Genomic DNA, 16,529 nt, shown 5'->3' with positions numbered 1-16,529 from the left:
GAATTCATCATTACCAAGCCACCACTATAGGAACTCTAAAGGACCTCTAAATCTTGAAACAAATCCTGGAAACACATCAAAACAGAACCTCTTTAAAGCATAAATCACACAGGACCCATAAAACAAAAATACAAGTTAAAAAGCAAAAAACAAAAACCAAAGTACGTAGGTAACAAAGTGCATGATGACTGCAATAGTACCTCACATTTCAATACTAACATTGAATGCCAGTGATCTAAATGCTCTGCTTAAAAGATACAGAACCAGCTTCATTCATGTCCAAACTAACACAACAACAGAAAACCAAACACAGCATATTCTCACTCATAAGTGGGAGGTGAATAATGAGAACGCATGGACACAGCTGCGTGGGGCTCATCACACACCAGGGCCTGTCGAGGGGTGGGGGCCTGGGGGAGGGATGGCATTAGGAAAAATACCTAATGTAGATGATGGGTTGATGGGTGCAGCAAACCACCATGGCATGTGTATACCTATGTAACAAATCTGCATGTTCTGCACATGTACCCCAGAACTTAAAGTGTATATATATATATATATATACACACACACACACACACCCCCCCAGAACTTAAAGTATATATATATGTACACACACATATATATGTATACACACATATATATATACTTTAAGTTCATATATATATGTGTGTGTGTGTATATATAAAAGATACAGAACCACAGAATGGATAAGAACTCACCAACCAACTATCTGCTGCATTGAGGAGACTCAGCTAGCACATAAGGACTCACATAAACTTAGAGTAAAGGGGTGGAAATAGGCATTTCATGCAAACAGATACCAAAAGTGAGCTGGGGTAGCTATTCTTATATCAGACAAAACAAATTTTAAAGCAACAGCCATTGGAAGAGACAAAGAAAGACATTATATAATGGTAAAAGGCCTCATCCAACAGGAAAATATCACAGTCTTAAACATATATGCATCTAACACTGGTGCTCCAAAATTTATAAAGCAATTACTAATAGACCTAAGGAATGAGATAGACATCAGCACAGTAAGAGTGGAGGACTTAAATACTCCACTGACAGCAATAGACAGGTCATGAAGACAGAAACAAGGGATTTAAACTATACCTTGGAACAAATGGACTTTAACAGATATATACAGAACATTGTATACAACAATAGCAGAATACACATTCTATTCAACAGTACATGAAACTTTCTCCAAGATAGATCATATGATAGGCCATAAAACGAGCCTGAATAAATGTTAGGAAATTGAAATTATATCAAGCACTCTTTCACACCATAGTGGAATAAAACTGGAAATCAACTCCCAAAGGAACCTTCAAAACCATACAAATACATGGAAATTAACCTGCTCCTGAATGAGCATTGGGTCAAAAACAAAATCAAGATGGAAATTAAAAAATTCTTCAAACCGAACGACAATAATGACACAACCTATGAAAATCTCCGGGATACAGCAAAGGCAGTGCTAAGATAAAAGTTCATAGTCCTAAACACCTACATCAAAAAGACTGAAAGCACAGATAGACAATCTAAGGTCACACCTTATGAAACTAGAGAAACAAGAACAAACCAAACCCAAACTCAGCAAAAGAAAGGAAATAACCAAGATCAGATCAGAACTAAATGAAATTGAAACAAACAAACAAAAAATACAAAAGTTAAATAAAACAAAAAAGCTGGTTCTTTGAAAAGATAAATAAAATTGATAGACCATTGACAAGATTAACCAAGAAAAGTAGAGAGAAAATCCAAATAACCTCACTAAGAAACAAAATCTGCATGTAACAAATCTGCATGTTCTGCACATGTACCCCAGAACTTAAAGTGTGTGTATATATATATACACACACACACACACCCCAGAACTTAAAGTATATATATATGTACACACACATATATATGTACACACACATATATATGTACACACACACACATATATATATACTTTAAGTTCATATATATATATGTGTGTGTATATATATAAAAGATATAGAACCATAGAATGGAGGTTTTACAAATGACACCAAATGTAAGGAGATATTACAAATGACACCACTGAAATAGAAAAGATCATTCAAGGCTGCTATGAACACCTTTACTCACATAACTAGAAAACCTAGAAGAGATGGATAAATTCCCGGAAAAATACAACCCTCCTAACTTAAATTAGGAAGAATTAGATGCCCTGAGCAGACCAATAGCAAGCAGTGAGATTGAAATGGTAATTAAAAAATTACCAACAACAACAACAACAAAAAATCCAGGACCAGATGGATTCACAACAGAATTCTACCAGGCATTCAAAGAAGAATTGGTACAATTCTTTTGACACTATTCCACAAGATAGAGAAAAACAGAACCCTCCCTAATTCATTCTACAAAGCCAGCATCACCCTAATACTAAAACCAGGAAAGGATATAACCAAAACTGAAAACTACAGACCAATATCCTTGATGAACAATGGATGCTAAAATCCTTAATCAAATACTAGCTAACTGAGTCCAACAATATGTCAAAAAGACAAATAATCCACCATGATCAAGTGGGTTTCATATCAGGGATGCAGGGATGGTTTAACATCCACAAGTCAATAAATTTGATACACCACATAAACAGAATTAAAACAAAAAATCACATGATCATTTCAATAGATGCAGAAAGAGCATTTGACAAAATCCAGCATCCCTTTATTATTAAAACTCTCTGCAAAATTGGCATGCAAGGGGCATACTTTAATGTAATAAAAGCCATCTATGACAAACCCACAGCCAATATAATACTGAATGGGCAAAAGTTTAAATCATTCCCTTCGAGAACTGGAACAAGACAAGGATGCCCACTCTCACCACTCGTCTTCAACATAGTACTGGAGGTCCTAGCCAGAGCAATCAGACAAGAGAAAGAAACAAAGGGCATCCAAATCGGTAAAGATGAAATCAAACTGACACTGTTTGCTGATAATATGATCATTTACCTTGAAAACCCTAAGGACTCCTCCAGAAAGCTCCTAGAACTGATAAAATAATTCAATAGAGTTTATGGGATACAAGATTAATGTACACAAATCAGTAGCTCTTCTATACACCAACAGCTACCAAGCAGAGAATCAAATCAAGAACTCAACCCCTTTTAAAATGCTGCAATAAAATAAAATAAAATAAAATAAAATAAAATAAAATAAAATACTTAGGAATATACCTAACCAAGGAATCAAAAGACCTCTAGAAGGAAAAGTACAAAACACTACTGAAAGAAATCACAGACAACACAAACAAATGGAAATACATCTCATGCTCATGGATTGGTAGTATAAATATTGTGAAAATGACCATACTGCCAAAAGCAATCTACAAATTCAAGGCACTTCCCATCAAAATACCACCATAAGTATTCATAGAATTAGGAAAAAGAACTCTAAAACTCATATAGAACCAAAAAAGAGCCCGTATAGCCAAAGCCACTAAGCAAAAAGAACAAACCTGGAGGCATCACACTACCTGATTTCAGACTGTACTATAAGGCCATAGTCACTAATACAGCATGGTACTGGTACAAGAGTAGGCACACAGACCAATGGAACAGAACAGAGAACCCAGAAATAAAGCCAAATACTTCCAGTTAACTGATCTTTGACAAAGCAAACAAAAAACATACAGTGGGGAAAGGACACCCTTTTCAACAAATGGTGCTGGGATAATTGGCTAGCCAAATGTAGGCAAGTGAAACTGGATCCTCATCTCTCACCTTATACAAAAACCAACTCAAGATGCCTTAAGGACTTAATCCTAAGACCTGAAACTATAAAAATTCTAGAAGATAACATTGGAAAAACCCTTCTAGACGCTGGCCTAGCCAAGGATTTCAAGATCCCAAAAGGAAATGCAATAAAAACAAAGATAAATAGCTGGGACCTAATTAAACAAAAGAGCTTTTGCATGGCAAAAGAAATGGTCAGCAGAGAAAACGCACAACCCACAGAGTGGGAGAAAGTCTTCACAATGTATATATCTGACAAAGGACTAATATCCAGAATTTACAACAAACTCAAACAAATCAGTAAGAAGAAAACAAACAATCCATCAAAAAGCGGGCTAAGGACATTAATAGACAATTCTCAAAAGAAGATATACAAATGGCCAACAAACATGAACAAATGCCCAACATCACTAATAATTAGGGAAATGTAAATCAAGACCACAATAAGATACCACCTCACTCCTGCAAGAATGGCAATAATCAAAAAATAATAATTAAAAAAAGCAGTAGATTTTGGTGTGGATGTGTTTGTTAATCAGGGAACACTTCTACACTGCCAGTGGGAATGTAAACTAGTACAGCCACTACAGAAAACAGTGTGGAGATTCCTTAAAGAACCAGAAGTAGAACTACCATTTGATCCAGCAATCCCACTACTAGGTATCCACCCAGAGGAAAAGAAGTCATTATTTGAAAAAGATACTTGCACACGCATGTTTATAGCAGCACAATTCACAATTACAAAATCATGGAGCCAACCCAAATGCCCATCAATAAATGAGTGGATAAAGAAACTGTGGTATATATATACAATGGAATACTATGCAGTCATAAAAGGAATGAATTAACAGCATTTGCAGTGACCTTGATGAGATTGGAGACTATTATTCTAAATGAATTAACTCAGTAATGGAAAACCAAATATCATATGTTCTCACTGATATGTGAGAGCTAAGATATGAGGATGCAAAGGCATAAGAATGATACAATGGACTTTGGGGACTTGGGGGGAAGAGTGGAAAGGCGGCAAAAAATACTGTATACTGCTCGGGTGATGGGTACACGAAAATCTCACAAATCACCACCAAAGAACTTACTCATGTAACCAAATACCACCTGTACCCCCAAAAACTTATGGAAAAAAAAAAAAAAAAGAAAATGCAGCCTTGTCAAAACCTCGATTCTATTCTATTAAGGACCATTTTGGATTTCTGAACTCCAGAACTGTAAGATGACAGATTTGTGTTGGTTCAAGCCACTAAGTTTTTGGTAATTTGTTATAGTAGCAATAGGAAACTAATAAAATCCTCATAATAATTCTAAGGGGCACATGCCATCATTATCTTCAGCTCATAGGTGAGCAAACTAAAGCACAGGCAGTTTCTCAAATATGTAAGACTACAAGAGTTGAGCTGAGATTTGGACACAGACAGCCTGGGTCCAGAGCCTATTAATTAGAAACCTTCATGGTATCACTCTTGAGATTTTAGCAAAGTTGGAGCATGAGGGTCATTTTTGCCAGTATTTCCATTCTTAATACCCCTGAGCTAAGCTGCAGCATACACCTAATGTCAGTTCTGGAGGCAGGGCAGGGTCTTCTTTTAACAGTTTGAATATTGGTATGGAAACAACAACAACGACATCTACTTCAGCCCGACAGTGAAAGATCTATTTCTAGAAGGATATAATACCTTCTGTTAGTGCTATGTGCCATTAGGAAAAAAAATTATTAATAGATCAAATGGAAATGTTCAACATTCCATTTGGGAAATCTTTTTAAAGTGAGGGCATTTTGAAAGAAAAAAGATTAAGTCAGCTACTGTAAAGCAATGGATTCATAATATTTCAAAATCACAGATAATAAAACGTTTAAAGTGAGTCCTTTATCAGCTGTTCCAGGGATGCCCATCATCAGCAGACATGGATCTTAGCTCCATGCACAGTACGTGGAAGGCAACTGAAAAATTCACTGGTTGGGCATGGCAGCACATGCCTGTAGTACCAGCTACTTGAGAGGTGGATGTGGGAGGACCAACTTGAAGCCTAGAGTTCGAGCCACTGCATTCCAGCCTGGGCAACATAGAGGGATCCTGTTTCTAGAAAAAAATCTTAAATAAATAATTTTTAAAAATTTCAGTTTGTCCCTGGATCCAAGGGAAAAAAATTCACTGGATAAATGAATGTGCAAATATTTAATTAGTTTATGTATACATGCTTTAAGATCCAGCTATGAACAAATGTATCCTCAAATATTTTGGACTCTGTGTTTGATCATTCTTATTACTTTGATTCTCAAGGCGCTTCTTTGTCAGGTTAAGAAGTGCAGTCTTGTCCCTGTTCTCTAACTTTTGTCTGTGGCTTCAGCTTCCCAAAGCAGGGTGAGTGTAGCATTAGCAGTTAAGAACCCTAGCTTTGGAATTGGCAAGACCTGGATTTGATTCCAGTTTACTTGCCTGTTACTTGTATGACTTCAGGCAAGTTATTTAACCGTGGTGTCTTCATTTTAAAGTGGGCATCATAACATTTACTTTTTATTTTGTAGTGAGGATCAAAAGTCATAATGTCTTTAAGGACAGCCTAGCTCACAGAAAAAAGTTAAAACATGGTAGCTACATAAAATCCACCTTACAGTGTCATCACAGACTGATTTTTGTTTCTAACATTGTTCACAAAGCATAGTGTCAGAGTCAGAGGTACATCTTTTTAGAGTGACGATCGTTTCAAAAACAGAAAGGAAAATATTCAAGATAAAGCATTTGTCTTACATTTATTTATGAGCCTGTTTAAAGGCATACATTCACATTTTTAGGAACTTATGGTTCTTGAGAACTTGGGAAAGGGAAAGAAGATTTGGTTTTAAACTTTAAGGAAGGAAATGGGGAGGAGAGATCAGTGGTTTCAACTGTAGTTAGTCTCCTCAGAAGGCGAGAAAATACCTAGTTAATGGGCACCTATTTTTAAATTAAATTTTTTTAAAAAAATGAACAAGAATCGGGTGAAAGCACCTACTTTTTATGAAGTGCTTTACATTTATGATCTTAGTCAATCCTCTCAGTAACCCTTTGACATAGGTATGAAGACCACCACTTTATACATGGGGGAATGAATGAAGAGGACAAGGTCACTTACTCAAGGTCACACAGGACAAGTTGGGATTCAAACCCAGTCAGTATACCATACGGCCTCTCACAGAGGACTACTTTACAATAAATTCAATTCTTGACTGATTACACATGATTTAGGCAGAAAATGCAGGTTACGTACTGGGAATGAGTAATGATTTGTACTGAAAGAGGTCACTGAGTGGCAAGCAACACACAGAGATAATTTCTACTATTATCCTGTCATACTGCAAAATGATTTTTCTGCTGACCACATAATCATTGAATCCCTAGGTGTGTAAAGAAAGTGGCTTCTGTTAACTAGATGCTGCCCATTATTCTACTTTGAAGTTAATAGTACACAGACCAAGCTGCAGCATAAACAGGCAGTTTTAAAGTAAGCTTTCCTCTATGCCGGGAGATGTGTGTGTGTGTGTGTGTGTGTGTGTGTGTGTGTGTGTGTGTGTGTATATATATATATATTTACCCCATCCAGAAGGATTTCGAATCTAACGTCAGGGAGCCATAAGATTCAGTTCTGCAAATAAAAATCTCAACAAAATCTGAAGATGTATTTTCTAATTTGTTTCAGAATGATAGAAACCACTAGCTAGATTCACAGAATCTCTTGAAGGTGAGATTCACTTGCCTATATGATGTCACACATGATCCAGATCAGATAAAATACTTCACATTTCACTCATCAAATCCCTCATTGCTTTCTCTTCCTAAAAAGTTATTTATCAAGAATCGTTTGGCACAGGACCATAAGAGAAACAAAAAGAATTAATTTGTTTGTATTATGACATTATTGATTGTGATTACTTGCTTATATGATACCTGTACTTGCCTATATGATACCTGTACTTGCCTAGAAATTATTTAATTTTTTTCCTATTTTATGTTGATTTTAGTTAACCACGAGTCCTTTTGAAGGTTTTATTATTGACTTACCATTGTCTTCAACAGAGAAATAGAAGATGTCCTTTGATGCATTGCTGCCCTCATTCAAGACATAGGATATCTTCATCTCATCAATGTCAGCTAAAAAAAAAAAAAAAGAGCAAACGTCACACACAGTCATATTGGCACAAATGAAAATGAGTATGTTAACAGCTTCAAAGTTTTAATTAGGCATAGAAATACTCCAATTAATAAATTTGAAAATAATGATTAAGTGAACATGAATCTTCTTAAAGCTACAATGTCAAAAATAAAACTTTAGTTTGAAACTTTATCACAATGAGGTACCATCTCACCCCAGTCAGAGTGGTGATTATTAAAAAGCCAAAAAATAACAGATGCTGAGTGAGGTTGCAGAGAAAAGGGAACATTTATACATTGTTGGTGGGAGTGTAAATTAGTTCAGCCATTCTGGAAAGCAGTGTGGTGATTCCTCAGAGAACTAAAAGCAGAACTATCCTTCAACCCAGCAGTCCCATTACTGGGTATACACCCCAAAAATATAAATCATTCAACCATAAAGACAAATGCATGCAAATGTTCATTGCAGCACTACTCACAATAGCAAAGACACTGAATCAACCTAAATGTCCATCAATGATATTTTGGATAAAGAAAATATATTACATATACACCATGGAATACTATGCAGCCATTAAAAACTAGATCATGTGTTTTTGTTGTTGTTGTTGTTGTTGTTTTTTCAAGAACATGGATAGAGCTAGAGGCTATTATCCTTAACAAACTAATTCAGGAACAGGAAACCAAATACTGCATATTCTCACTTATAAGTGGGAGCTAAATGATGAGAACTCATGAATACAATGAAAGGAACAATTGACAGTGGGGTCTTCTTGAGGGTGGAGGGTAGGAGGAAGGAGCAGAGCAGAAAAGATAACTACTGGGTACTGGGCTTAAATACCGGGGTGATGAAATAATCTGTACAACAAACCAGCATGACATGAGTTTAAATATATGTACTTCCAAACCTAAAATAAAAGTTAAGAAACCCTGACTTTGTCACAGTGCTACTATGTGCATATTCTCTGGGTGCTAAAGCCCAGCAAGGAGGGCGTTCTAGTTACGTGTGCTTTACAACATCCTGGCCCTCTATGGAGAGCCAGGTCTATCTGGTTTTGAATCTTCTGCACAAGTATAGAGCTTGACATATTTGTGGATACTCATGAACTATTTGTCAAAATGAATTTAAACAAGAATAATTGCTGCATCCTAAGAAAAAGGAAAATTAGAATAAAATCATGAGTTTTTCCTATTGCCTATTCTCTTGGGTAATAATTTGTTATGAAGGTCTATAATTATGTTTTTATATTGGTAATTATTAGTATTTTAAAAACAATTTGCTCTCGGAGGTGTTTGTTTGTAGAAATAATTCTTATAGAGTCATATGATTTTATTATTTAAAAAGTTTATAAAGTTAAATATTTGAAAATGTTATCACTGTTGTGATTGCATTATTTCTTTTTCTGTTATACTTTAAGTTCTGGGATACATGTGCATATCATGCAGATTTGTCACATAGGTATACACATGCCATGGAGAACCACATATGATTTCATTTGCTTTAGAAGAAATTCTGAAAATGTAACCAAACTATTTTTTAAACATGTGTAAGTTTTCCTCTGAGTTTGCATCTAGGTTTACATGTATCATGTGTGGGACATTTCACGCACAGAGCTATCTAAAAAAGTTATGACAACATAAAGAGCATTTAAAAACCAGCAGGTATCACATCACCTGGGAAAGTAGAGGGACCTGCCTCTAGTTCATAATTAGTAGTAACACCAAATATAAAAGAAAAAAATAATCTCAAGCAAACATAGTTCTGTGCTTTTATTAGATGTAGAAATTACATTTGAATAGTATAATAAAAATGAACAATGTAGGAATTTATATCCAAAATCTAGATACCAAACATCTTCAGAAATCTGGACTTACTAATAACTATGCAAATGATTTCTATATGTCGTTCTTAAAATTCAAAATCAATCTGATATTATCAGAATTAATATAAGGTTATCTTATAATATTTCAGAAGTAGAAGCTGTCCTCCTGTGTTTAGCAGTTTTAAGGTATAACTACAACTTTATGAAATACGTGTGAGTTCCTGTTAAATAGGCATTCTGATGAAATTGATGAAAAAGGACTTGTTGCTTTGTTTGTTTTTAGAATAATTTCATACTTTACTGTATTTTATCAGAACAAGAATCTTAGTGCAAATGTCTGAGGTCAGGACAATTTTACACAAAGCTGAGAGATCTGATCCAATGAAGGGGAGGGACAGAATAGTCAGGGAAGAATGCATACTAACCTTGTGTAAACACTCGAGTGCTCTGGTTTCCAAGGCCAGTTCTGATAATGAAGCCATGCTCTGGTCCTCTGGTAACTTTATACTTCAGAAGCCTGTGGGGACTGTCCTGATCTTCTGCCTTCAGAGACTTACTGGTAATCAAGAAGCCCATATGTCCAGTGTGAAGGTGCTTCAAGGTTAGGGCACCCCTGTTGATAGTAATCTGGGGAAGCCTATTGTCTAATGATCTTATCTGGACCCTCATTACTTGAGGTTTGTGTGTCTCCAGGGCAGTGTCTGGGAGGACATAGAAATCAGTGTGAGTGCCATCTGTCACAGTCAAGGAGAAACTATCTTCAGTGGTCTCACTGCCGTCGTGCTTGTAGCTAATCATGTTCTTGTTCAAGTCTTGCTTGGTGAAAGTGGTCACAGGATGGCTACCATTGTACAAAATCTTGCCATGCATGGGGGCCTGGGTGATGGTAAAGAGAATAAGATAATCTGGGGTATCCTTGTCTTCCACTGTCAACTCAAGGGGAGTGATCAGTTGGCTAGCCTCTTTCTGTAGTGTTAGTCTATGGATGGTCAAGATAGGTTTCTTATGATCCACATCAGTGATGAAGATCCTGAAGGTTCTGGACACAGGGTAGAGTTCACTGATCACTTGAAACTCAAAGCTGTCCATCTTTTTCTCATCATTTGAAGTATGGACATAGGATATTTTGTTGCTAGCCAATTGAAGCTGAGTGAAAGAGGCAATGGGTTCCCCAGCATGGTCAGAACTTTCTAGGTGACCCAGGCTTGGAGCCCGTGTAATGTTAAAGTGATGTTCATCAGAGCTGTTGATATCACTGTTGCTAAGCAGACTGTTGGTAAGGGTCACTCTGGCACCTTCTGTTAAGGTGATCCTTTTGCTGATTAACTCAGGGAAGACCTTGTCTAAGTTGCCAATAGTGACATAGAAGTAGTGGTCTGTCAAAGTGTTAGCCCCATCAGTCACATCAAACTTGATAATATCAACAATCCCTTCTTGGCCTGTGTGGATATAGCAGATGAGGCCTCTGTCAATCTCATCCTGGGTAAAGTTCATTCCCAGAGTAAGATTGTTCCTCACTTCTCCTCTGGGTTTTCTCAGCCTCTGTAGAAGCCCTTGTTGAGGCCCAGAATGGAGGACAAAACTGAGGCTCTTATCATCTGAGTCAAGATCTGTGGCCTTGAGGATCTGATTTGTGATAATCTCAGAGTGTCCTTTCTCTACTTTCAGCCCATTGTTGACAGTCAGCTGAGGAGTTTCATCATCCACTAGGGTCACTACAATGGGTACCTTCCTGTGGGTGGTGTGCTTGCCATCACTTAGCCAGACCTCAAAACTGTCCTCTTTGGTCTCTGAGTCATCATGCTCATACACAATGGTGGAGGCCTCCTGAATCTCCTTGAGGGTGAAGCTGTGGATGGGCTGGCTGCCCGTAGCCAGCTGCTCTATGATTTGTCCATGCCGAGGGAGGACTGTGAGTTGAAAGTGGAGCTCATTCGGTGGCAGGTCAGCATCTGCTCCATTGAGCAGCTGAGTGTCTATGACCAGGCTCATCCCCTCTAGTACCTCAAACTCATGGGCAAAAAGTTTAGGCTGCTCATCATTGGTGGGTAGGATGATTATAGGGAAGAAGACATTTGGGGAGAAGTTGATGCCATCAGAGCAATAAAAGGTGAATTGATCCTCTTGTGGCTCTACTCCCTTGTGAATACTCTGTACATAATTGATATGCCTCATTTGGACATCTCTGAGGGAGAAAGTACTGATGGGGCTGCCAGACTGGGACATTTTTGAACCAGGAGCTGGTGCAATATTTTCCAGGTAGCCAGAGGCTGGCTGACTAGTCACTGTGCAGAGGAGTTCATCTTGAGGAGTGTCCACATCTTCAACATGGAGATGTTGTAAGGTCAAGGAGTTCTTCTCACCTTCATAGACAATGAAGGACTCCCTCACCAAGACCCTGGGTCCCACATTGTCCACAGGCAGCACAGTTACTCGCACCTGTACTCTCTCTATTATGCTATTCCCCACTACCCATTGGTAAGAATCATTGGAGAGGATGAGGCTGAAGGCATCGTGCTGCTTTTGAAAACCAACTTCACCTCCAGTGTGGACATAGGCTACTCTCCCACTGATGAGGTCCTCTTGGGTGAATCGTTCTGTGGGCAAACCATTGACCAGAATAGTGCCCAATTTGGGGCTGTCCTTTACAATGAAAGACAGCATCAAGTGATGTACGTCCTTCCTTTTGCCATGGGTGACACCCATGGTAATTTCAGTGGCTTTATTCTCTAGTACATCTATAGAAACATCCAATAATGAACTACTTGTGATAGAGATCCTAGGACTTTCATTAGCCACACTGGGATGCACGGAAATTGGGATGGTGATGGGTATGTGGTGCACCCCATCACTTACTTCCAGATGGAAAGTGTCACTGGTAGTTGTCTGGTCTCTACCATGCTGGTAAGAGACACTCCCATTAATAATATCAGCTTGCGTGAAAGATTCCCCTGGGACCATACATTTTTTAAAGTACTGCAAGCGTCCATGTTGGGGACCGCGGACTAATATGAAGACAATTTGGTCAATGTCTGTGTCTGGGTCTGTAACATGCAGCTCATTACTGCTGAGGTTAAAGCTGCCTCCCTCTAAGACAGTAAAGCCTCTGTTGGTGACTTCTGGGGGCTGGTTGTCCACAGGTTGCAGGAATAATGTAAATGTGCCTGGCACGCTATTGCCTGCAGCATCTTCCACCTGGTAGGTAAACTGCACAACCCGTGGTGCAATACCTAACTTCTGTGGAGGCCGGTAGGCAACTTCACGCTGATTTACCTGGGCTTGGGTGAAGTGCATGATGAGTGTGTCTGGTGAATCAGTGAGCACAATTTCTCCAGCCCGGACTTGGTGGTTTCGATCTGTGTCAGTCGGGAGTGTCAGTAGGGTGTACCATAGGTTCTGGTCATCAGAGTCCTGGTCAATGTATCGGAGGAAGTTCTTCTGGAAGTGAGTGAGTTGGTATTCTTGTACAGTCATTTCTAGTGTAGTTCCTGGATACAGCTGTGGACTCAGTATATCCGCTGGCTGGACCTTGATGGTGAAAATGTGCTGGTTGGAGAGATTGGGTGGGTCATGGTCATCCTGCACATGGAAAGCCAGCTGGGCCATTACAGTTTGAGAGCTGTGTGGTCCAAGATGGCGGTAGAAGAGTCTCCCTTCCATTATGTCTCTCTGTAGCCACTCAGTCACCACTTTCTCATAAAGCCCTTCCTTTTCCATGTAGTGCCAGTCCCCACCTTCGGTGGAGAGAGGCAGTTCAGCCTGCCGCAGCAACATGTCCCCCAGGTAGTGGCCTGAGTGGGAGGAACCAGGGGCCAGCTCCCACTGTGGCTCTTCCTTATTTCCTTCTAAGAGCTGGTTCTCTAGCACAAAGTGGATGGTTGAGTCCTCAGAGTCAATATCAGTAGCGCTCAGTACAAAGGGAGAGATCTGGACCACCTGCCCTTCCGTCAGTGAGAGTCCTGTGTTAGTATTGACCATTGGTGGTTCATCATCCACAGGTAGGATGGTGACGGGAAAGAGAAATTCCACTTGGTGGTGTCCGTCCTCCATCCGGAAGATGATGTTGTCACTGTAGGTGTTGCTGCCATCATGCTGATACACCACTCGCCTTGCTGCCAGGTCCGCAGGTGTGAAATACTTGCACCCTGCAGGTGCCCCAAACACCACCAGCTGCCCATGTCTCAAGCCCCTGACTGCAGCCATTTTCACCTCTTCCAGGTTATCTTTATCACTGATAGGAACGCTGTGGGTGCTGGACAAGGGCCTTGACTGACCTTCAAAAAGCACAAGTCCCCTGTTATGGCTAGCCACTGGGACCAGAGTATTCATGGATTTCACTGTCACCATGAAGGCAAAGGGGTCTGAGGCGGCGCCGTCTCCGTCCACCACCTCCAGTTCCAGCTGAAAGAGGCGCTCTCCATGGGAGTTCTCTGTAGGGGGCTGATAGGCAATCTTCAGCTCCCGCAGCTCCTGCTGGGTAAAGAAGGAGACTGGAAGGCCTAGAGGGTCGTCGGTGCTGACCACGTAGCCCTGCTGCCCTGGATGCCCTGGTGCGGGAGTGGGGGCGTTGAGAATGTTGAATACCAGGTCGCCAGGGTCTGACTCGACGTCCTCCGCGGCTAGTGCGTCAGGTGTCAGGGCTGTCAGCACAAACGGATCCACCTCCATCATCATCGTGGCCATGAAGCTGGGTCTGGGCGGTGTGTTCTTGGCTCCCCCGAGGATCCTCACCAGCAGCTGGAAGTGCTCGCGGACCAGCACACCCGCGGACCCAGCGTCCTGGCCCTCAGGCCCCAGCAGCTCCACCATCATTGGCAAGTAGTCCCGGTTGGGCGAGGAGGCAGCGGTGTGCTGATAGCGCACCCCAGCCCGGAGGAAAGCTTCACAGTCTACGCGCTTGCCCCTGGGGAGAGGGGCCCCCATCGCGTCCACCAAGCGCCCGTACTTGGGCAGGGGGCCGTCCTCGTGAGGAAGTGGGGTGAGCCGGCACCTGCGGGTGGCCGTGGCTCTGGACTTCAGGGAGGCGAAGTCCAGCACTCTCCTGTCGATGGCACGGCTCCAGCCCTGCAGCTTCTCCACTACCAAAGGCCTGTTGCGCGTCACCAGCTCCAGCTGGGAAAAGACCACGTCCACCGCCAGCGTGAAGGGCAGCACCAACGTGTGAGTCGGGGCGTCGTAGCGCAGCTGCAGCAGCACCCGGGCGCGTCCGGGGCTGTGGGAGCCGAAATGAGTGTACTGGACCTGGCGGGGCCCGAAGGCGCAGGGGAAGCGGCGCGGGGAGAGCGCGCCCTTGAGCAGCGGCAGGGCGTCCAGTACCGTCACTTCGCACCGGTCCCCCGGCAGCACTCCAATCACCAGGTCCCGGAGCGGGTCGAGCCAAAGGGAACGACCCAAGGGCACCCGGAGTCCAGGGTTGGCAATCAGCACGCTAGGGCCGTCGGGGCGAGTGCCTTCAAGTGCACCCCAGGCGTGCAGGTAAAGCACCGGGTCGGGCTCGGTCCCAAGCGAGGATGCCTGTCCCTGCAGCGCAGGGCGACTCAAGAGCAGGCAGGCGAGCGCCACAAGGAGCTGGCTGGGCGTCCCAGTCGGGTGCCGAGAAGCCCCCGTCATGGCCATGGATGGCTCCTGGCGTTGGGATTCCCGGAGTGGGGGTGCCCTGTCCAAAGAGGGATCCGCTGAGTCGCAGGTGCAGGCAGTGGAGGCGGTAGCTGCTGTCCAGTCGGTAGCCCACGCGCGGATCCAGCAAGAGCCAGCGGCTGCGCTTCTGCTGCTGCAGGTAACGGCAGCGGGGGAACGGGCTCTGCCCACCTCCTGCTCTGCCCGGGCCCAAGTCTGCCTCTGCTGGTTTCTGGGGCCGCCCAGATACGCGCCCAGCGCGGCTAGACTTAGCCAGGGTGCAGCGCTCTTCCCTCCGCTCCTGGGTGCTTCACCCCGCCTACCTTACACACCTTCGCGCCCGGAGCCGTGGTCGCCGCGCTGCTGCCCACGCTGCCAGACTCCGACCAGCTCGTTTGGATACTCTCTTTCCCGGGTGCCACAAAGGGATTGTCCCCCCTCAGGGTTGGGAGAGAGACGGTGAGACTGTACTCGGGTCAGTCCTGCGTCTGTGAGACTGCGCTCCTGCTGTCCATTCATCCAGGGAATGGTGTTTCTGAAAAGGGGGAGAGACACCATTCCTCTTCCTTACCGCTGACAGGAGTGTATTTTCTAGCCAAAAACTGAGTCTCACTTCGGACATAAAAGAAACTGGTGGGAGCTATTTTGCAAATAGGATTTTCTAGCTGGCTGTCTGATGAAGCAGCTTATTCAGGATCTTGTAATTCGGTGCTTCCAAACAACCCTGACATTTTTCTTCTGCTCAGGTTTTGAAAAAGAAAATCAGCACCCAAACTTGAATAGCTTGTAATCTTTTTTTTTTTTTTTTTTTTTTTTTTTTTTTTTTTTTTTTTTTTTGTCATTGGGTCTCACATAACACAATCAGGTGTGCGGCTCGACTTCTTTCCGTTTTCTTAGAATGTGATTTCCATATCTGATCAACAGTGACTTGCCTGTTAGTTTATTAGACATGCTGTTTTCTAATTACTTTCTTCGTAGACAGTAGCCAGAGGGGAGGATGTCAAGGGAAACGGTAGCAGAGAAAATATTTAACACAGGTACTTGGATCAATTTCTGTGGCTCAATCTATTTGACACCCGGAATCAGGCTCTTCGTGGCTCTCAGATGAAGATGACCATGAATGTAGTGTTAGGTACTTAACAAAATCCTATTAACTTTTTAAGTTTT

At 41.8% G+C, this 16,529-nt stretch overlaps 1 protein-coding gene across 1 annotated transcript in view; it reads right to left on the bottom strand.

The window, feature by feature from the left end:
• Positions 1-15,857, bottom strand: part of LOC105473256 (FRAS1 related extracellular matrix 3) — a 109,200-nt gene extending 93,343 nt beyond the window's left edge. Inside the window, exons 1-2 of the mRNA XM_011726959.2 lie at positions 10,172-15,857; positions 7,834-7,923 (exon numbers count right to left, since the gene is read on the bottom strand). Coding sequence (XP_011725261.2) covers positions 7,834-7,923; positions 10,172-15,362 — 5,281 coding nt within the window. The 5' untranslated portion in view covers positions 15,363-15,857. The remainder of the gene's footprint in view (positions 1-7,833; positions 7,924-10,171) is intronic.
• Positions 15,858-16,529: the final 672 nt, after the last annotated feature.

Source organism: Macaca nemestrina, chromosome 3, assembly GCF_043159975.1.
Source record: "Macaca nemestrina isolate mMacNem1 chromosome 3, mMacNem.hap1, whole genome shotgun sequence".
In the NCBI taxonomy this organism is placed as follows: domain Eukaryota; kingdom Metazoa; phylum Chordata; class Mammalia; order Primates; family Cercopithecidae; genus Macaca; species Macaca nemestrina.
The sequence above is the reverse complement of the archived record's forward strand: the minus strand, read 5'-3'. Positions and strand labels throughout refer to the sequence as shown.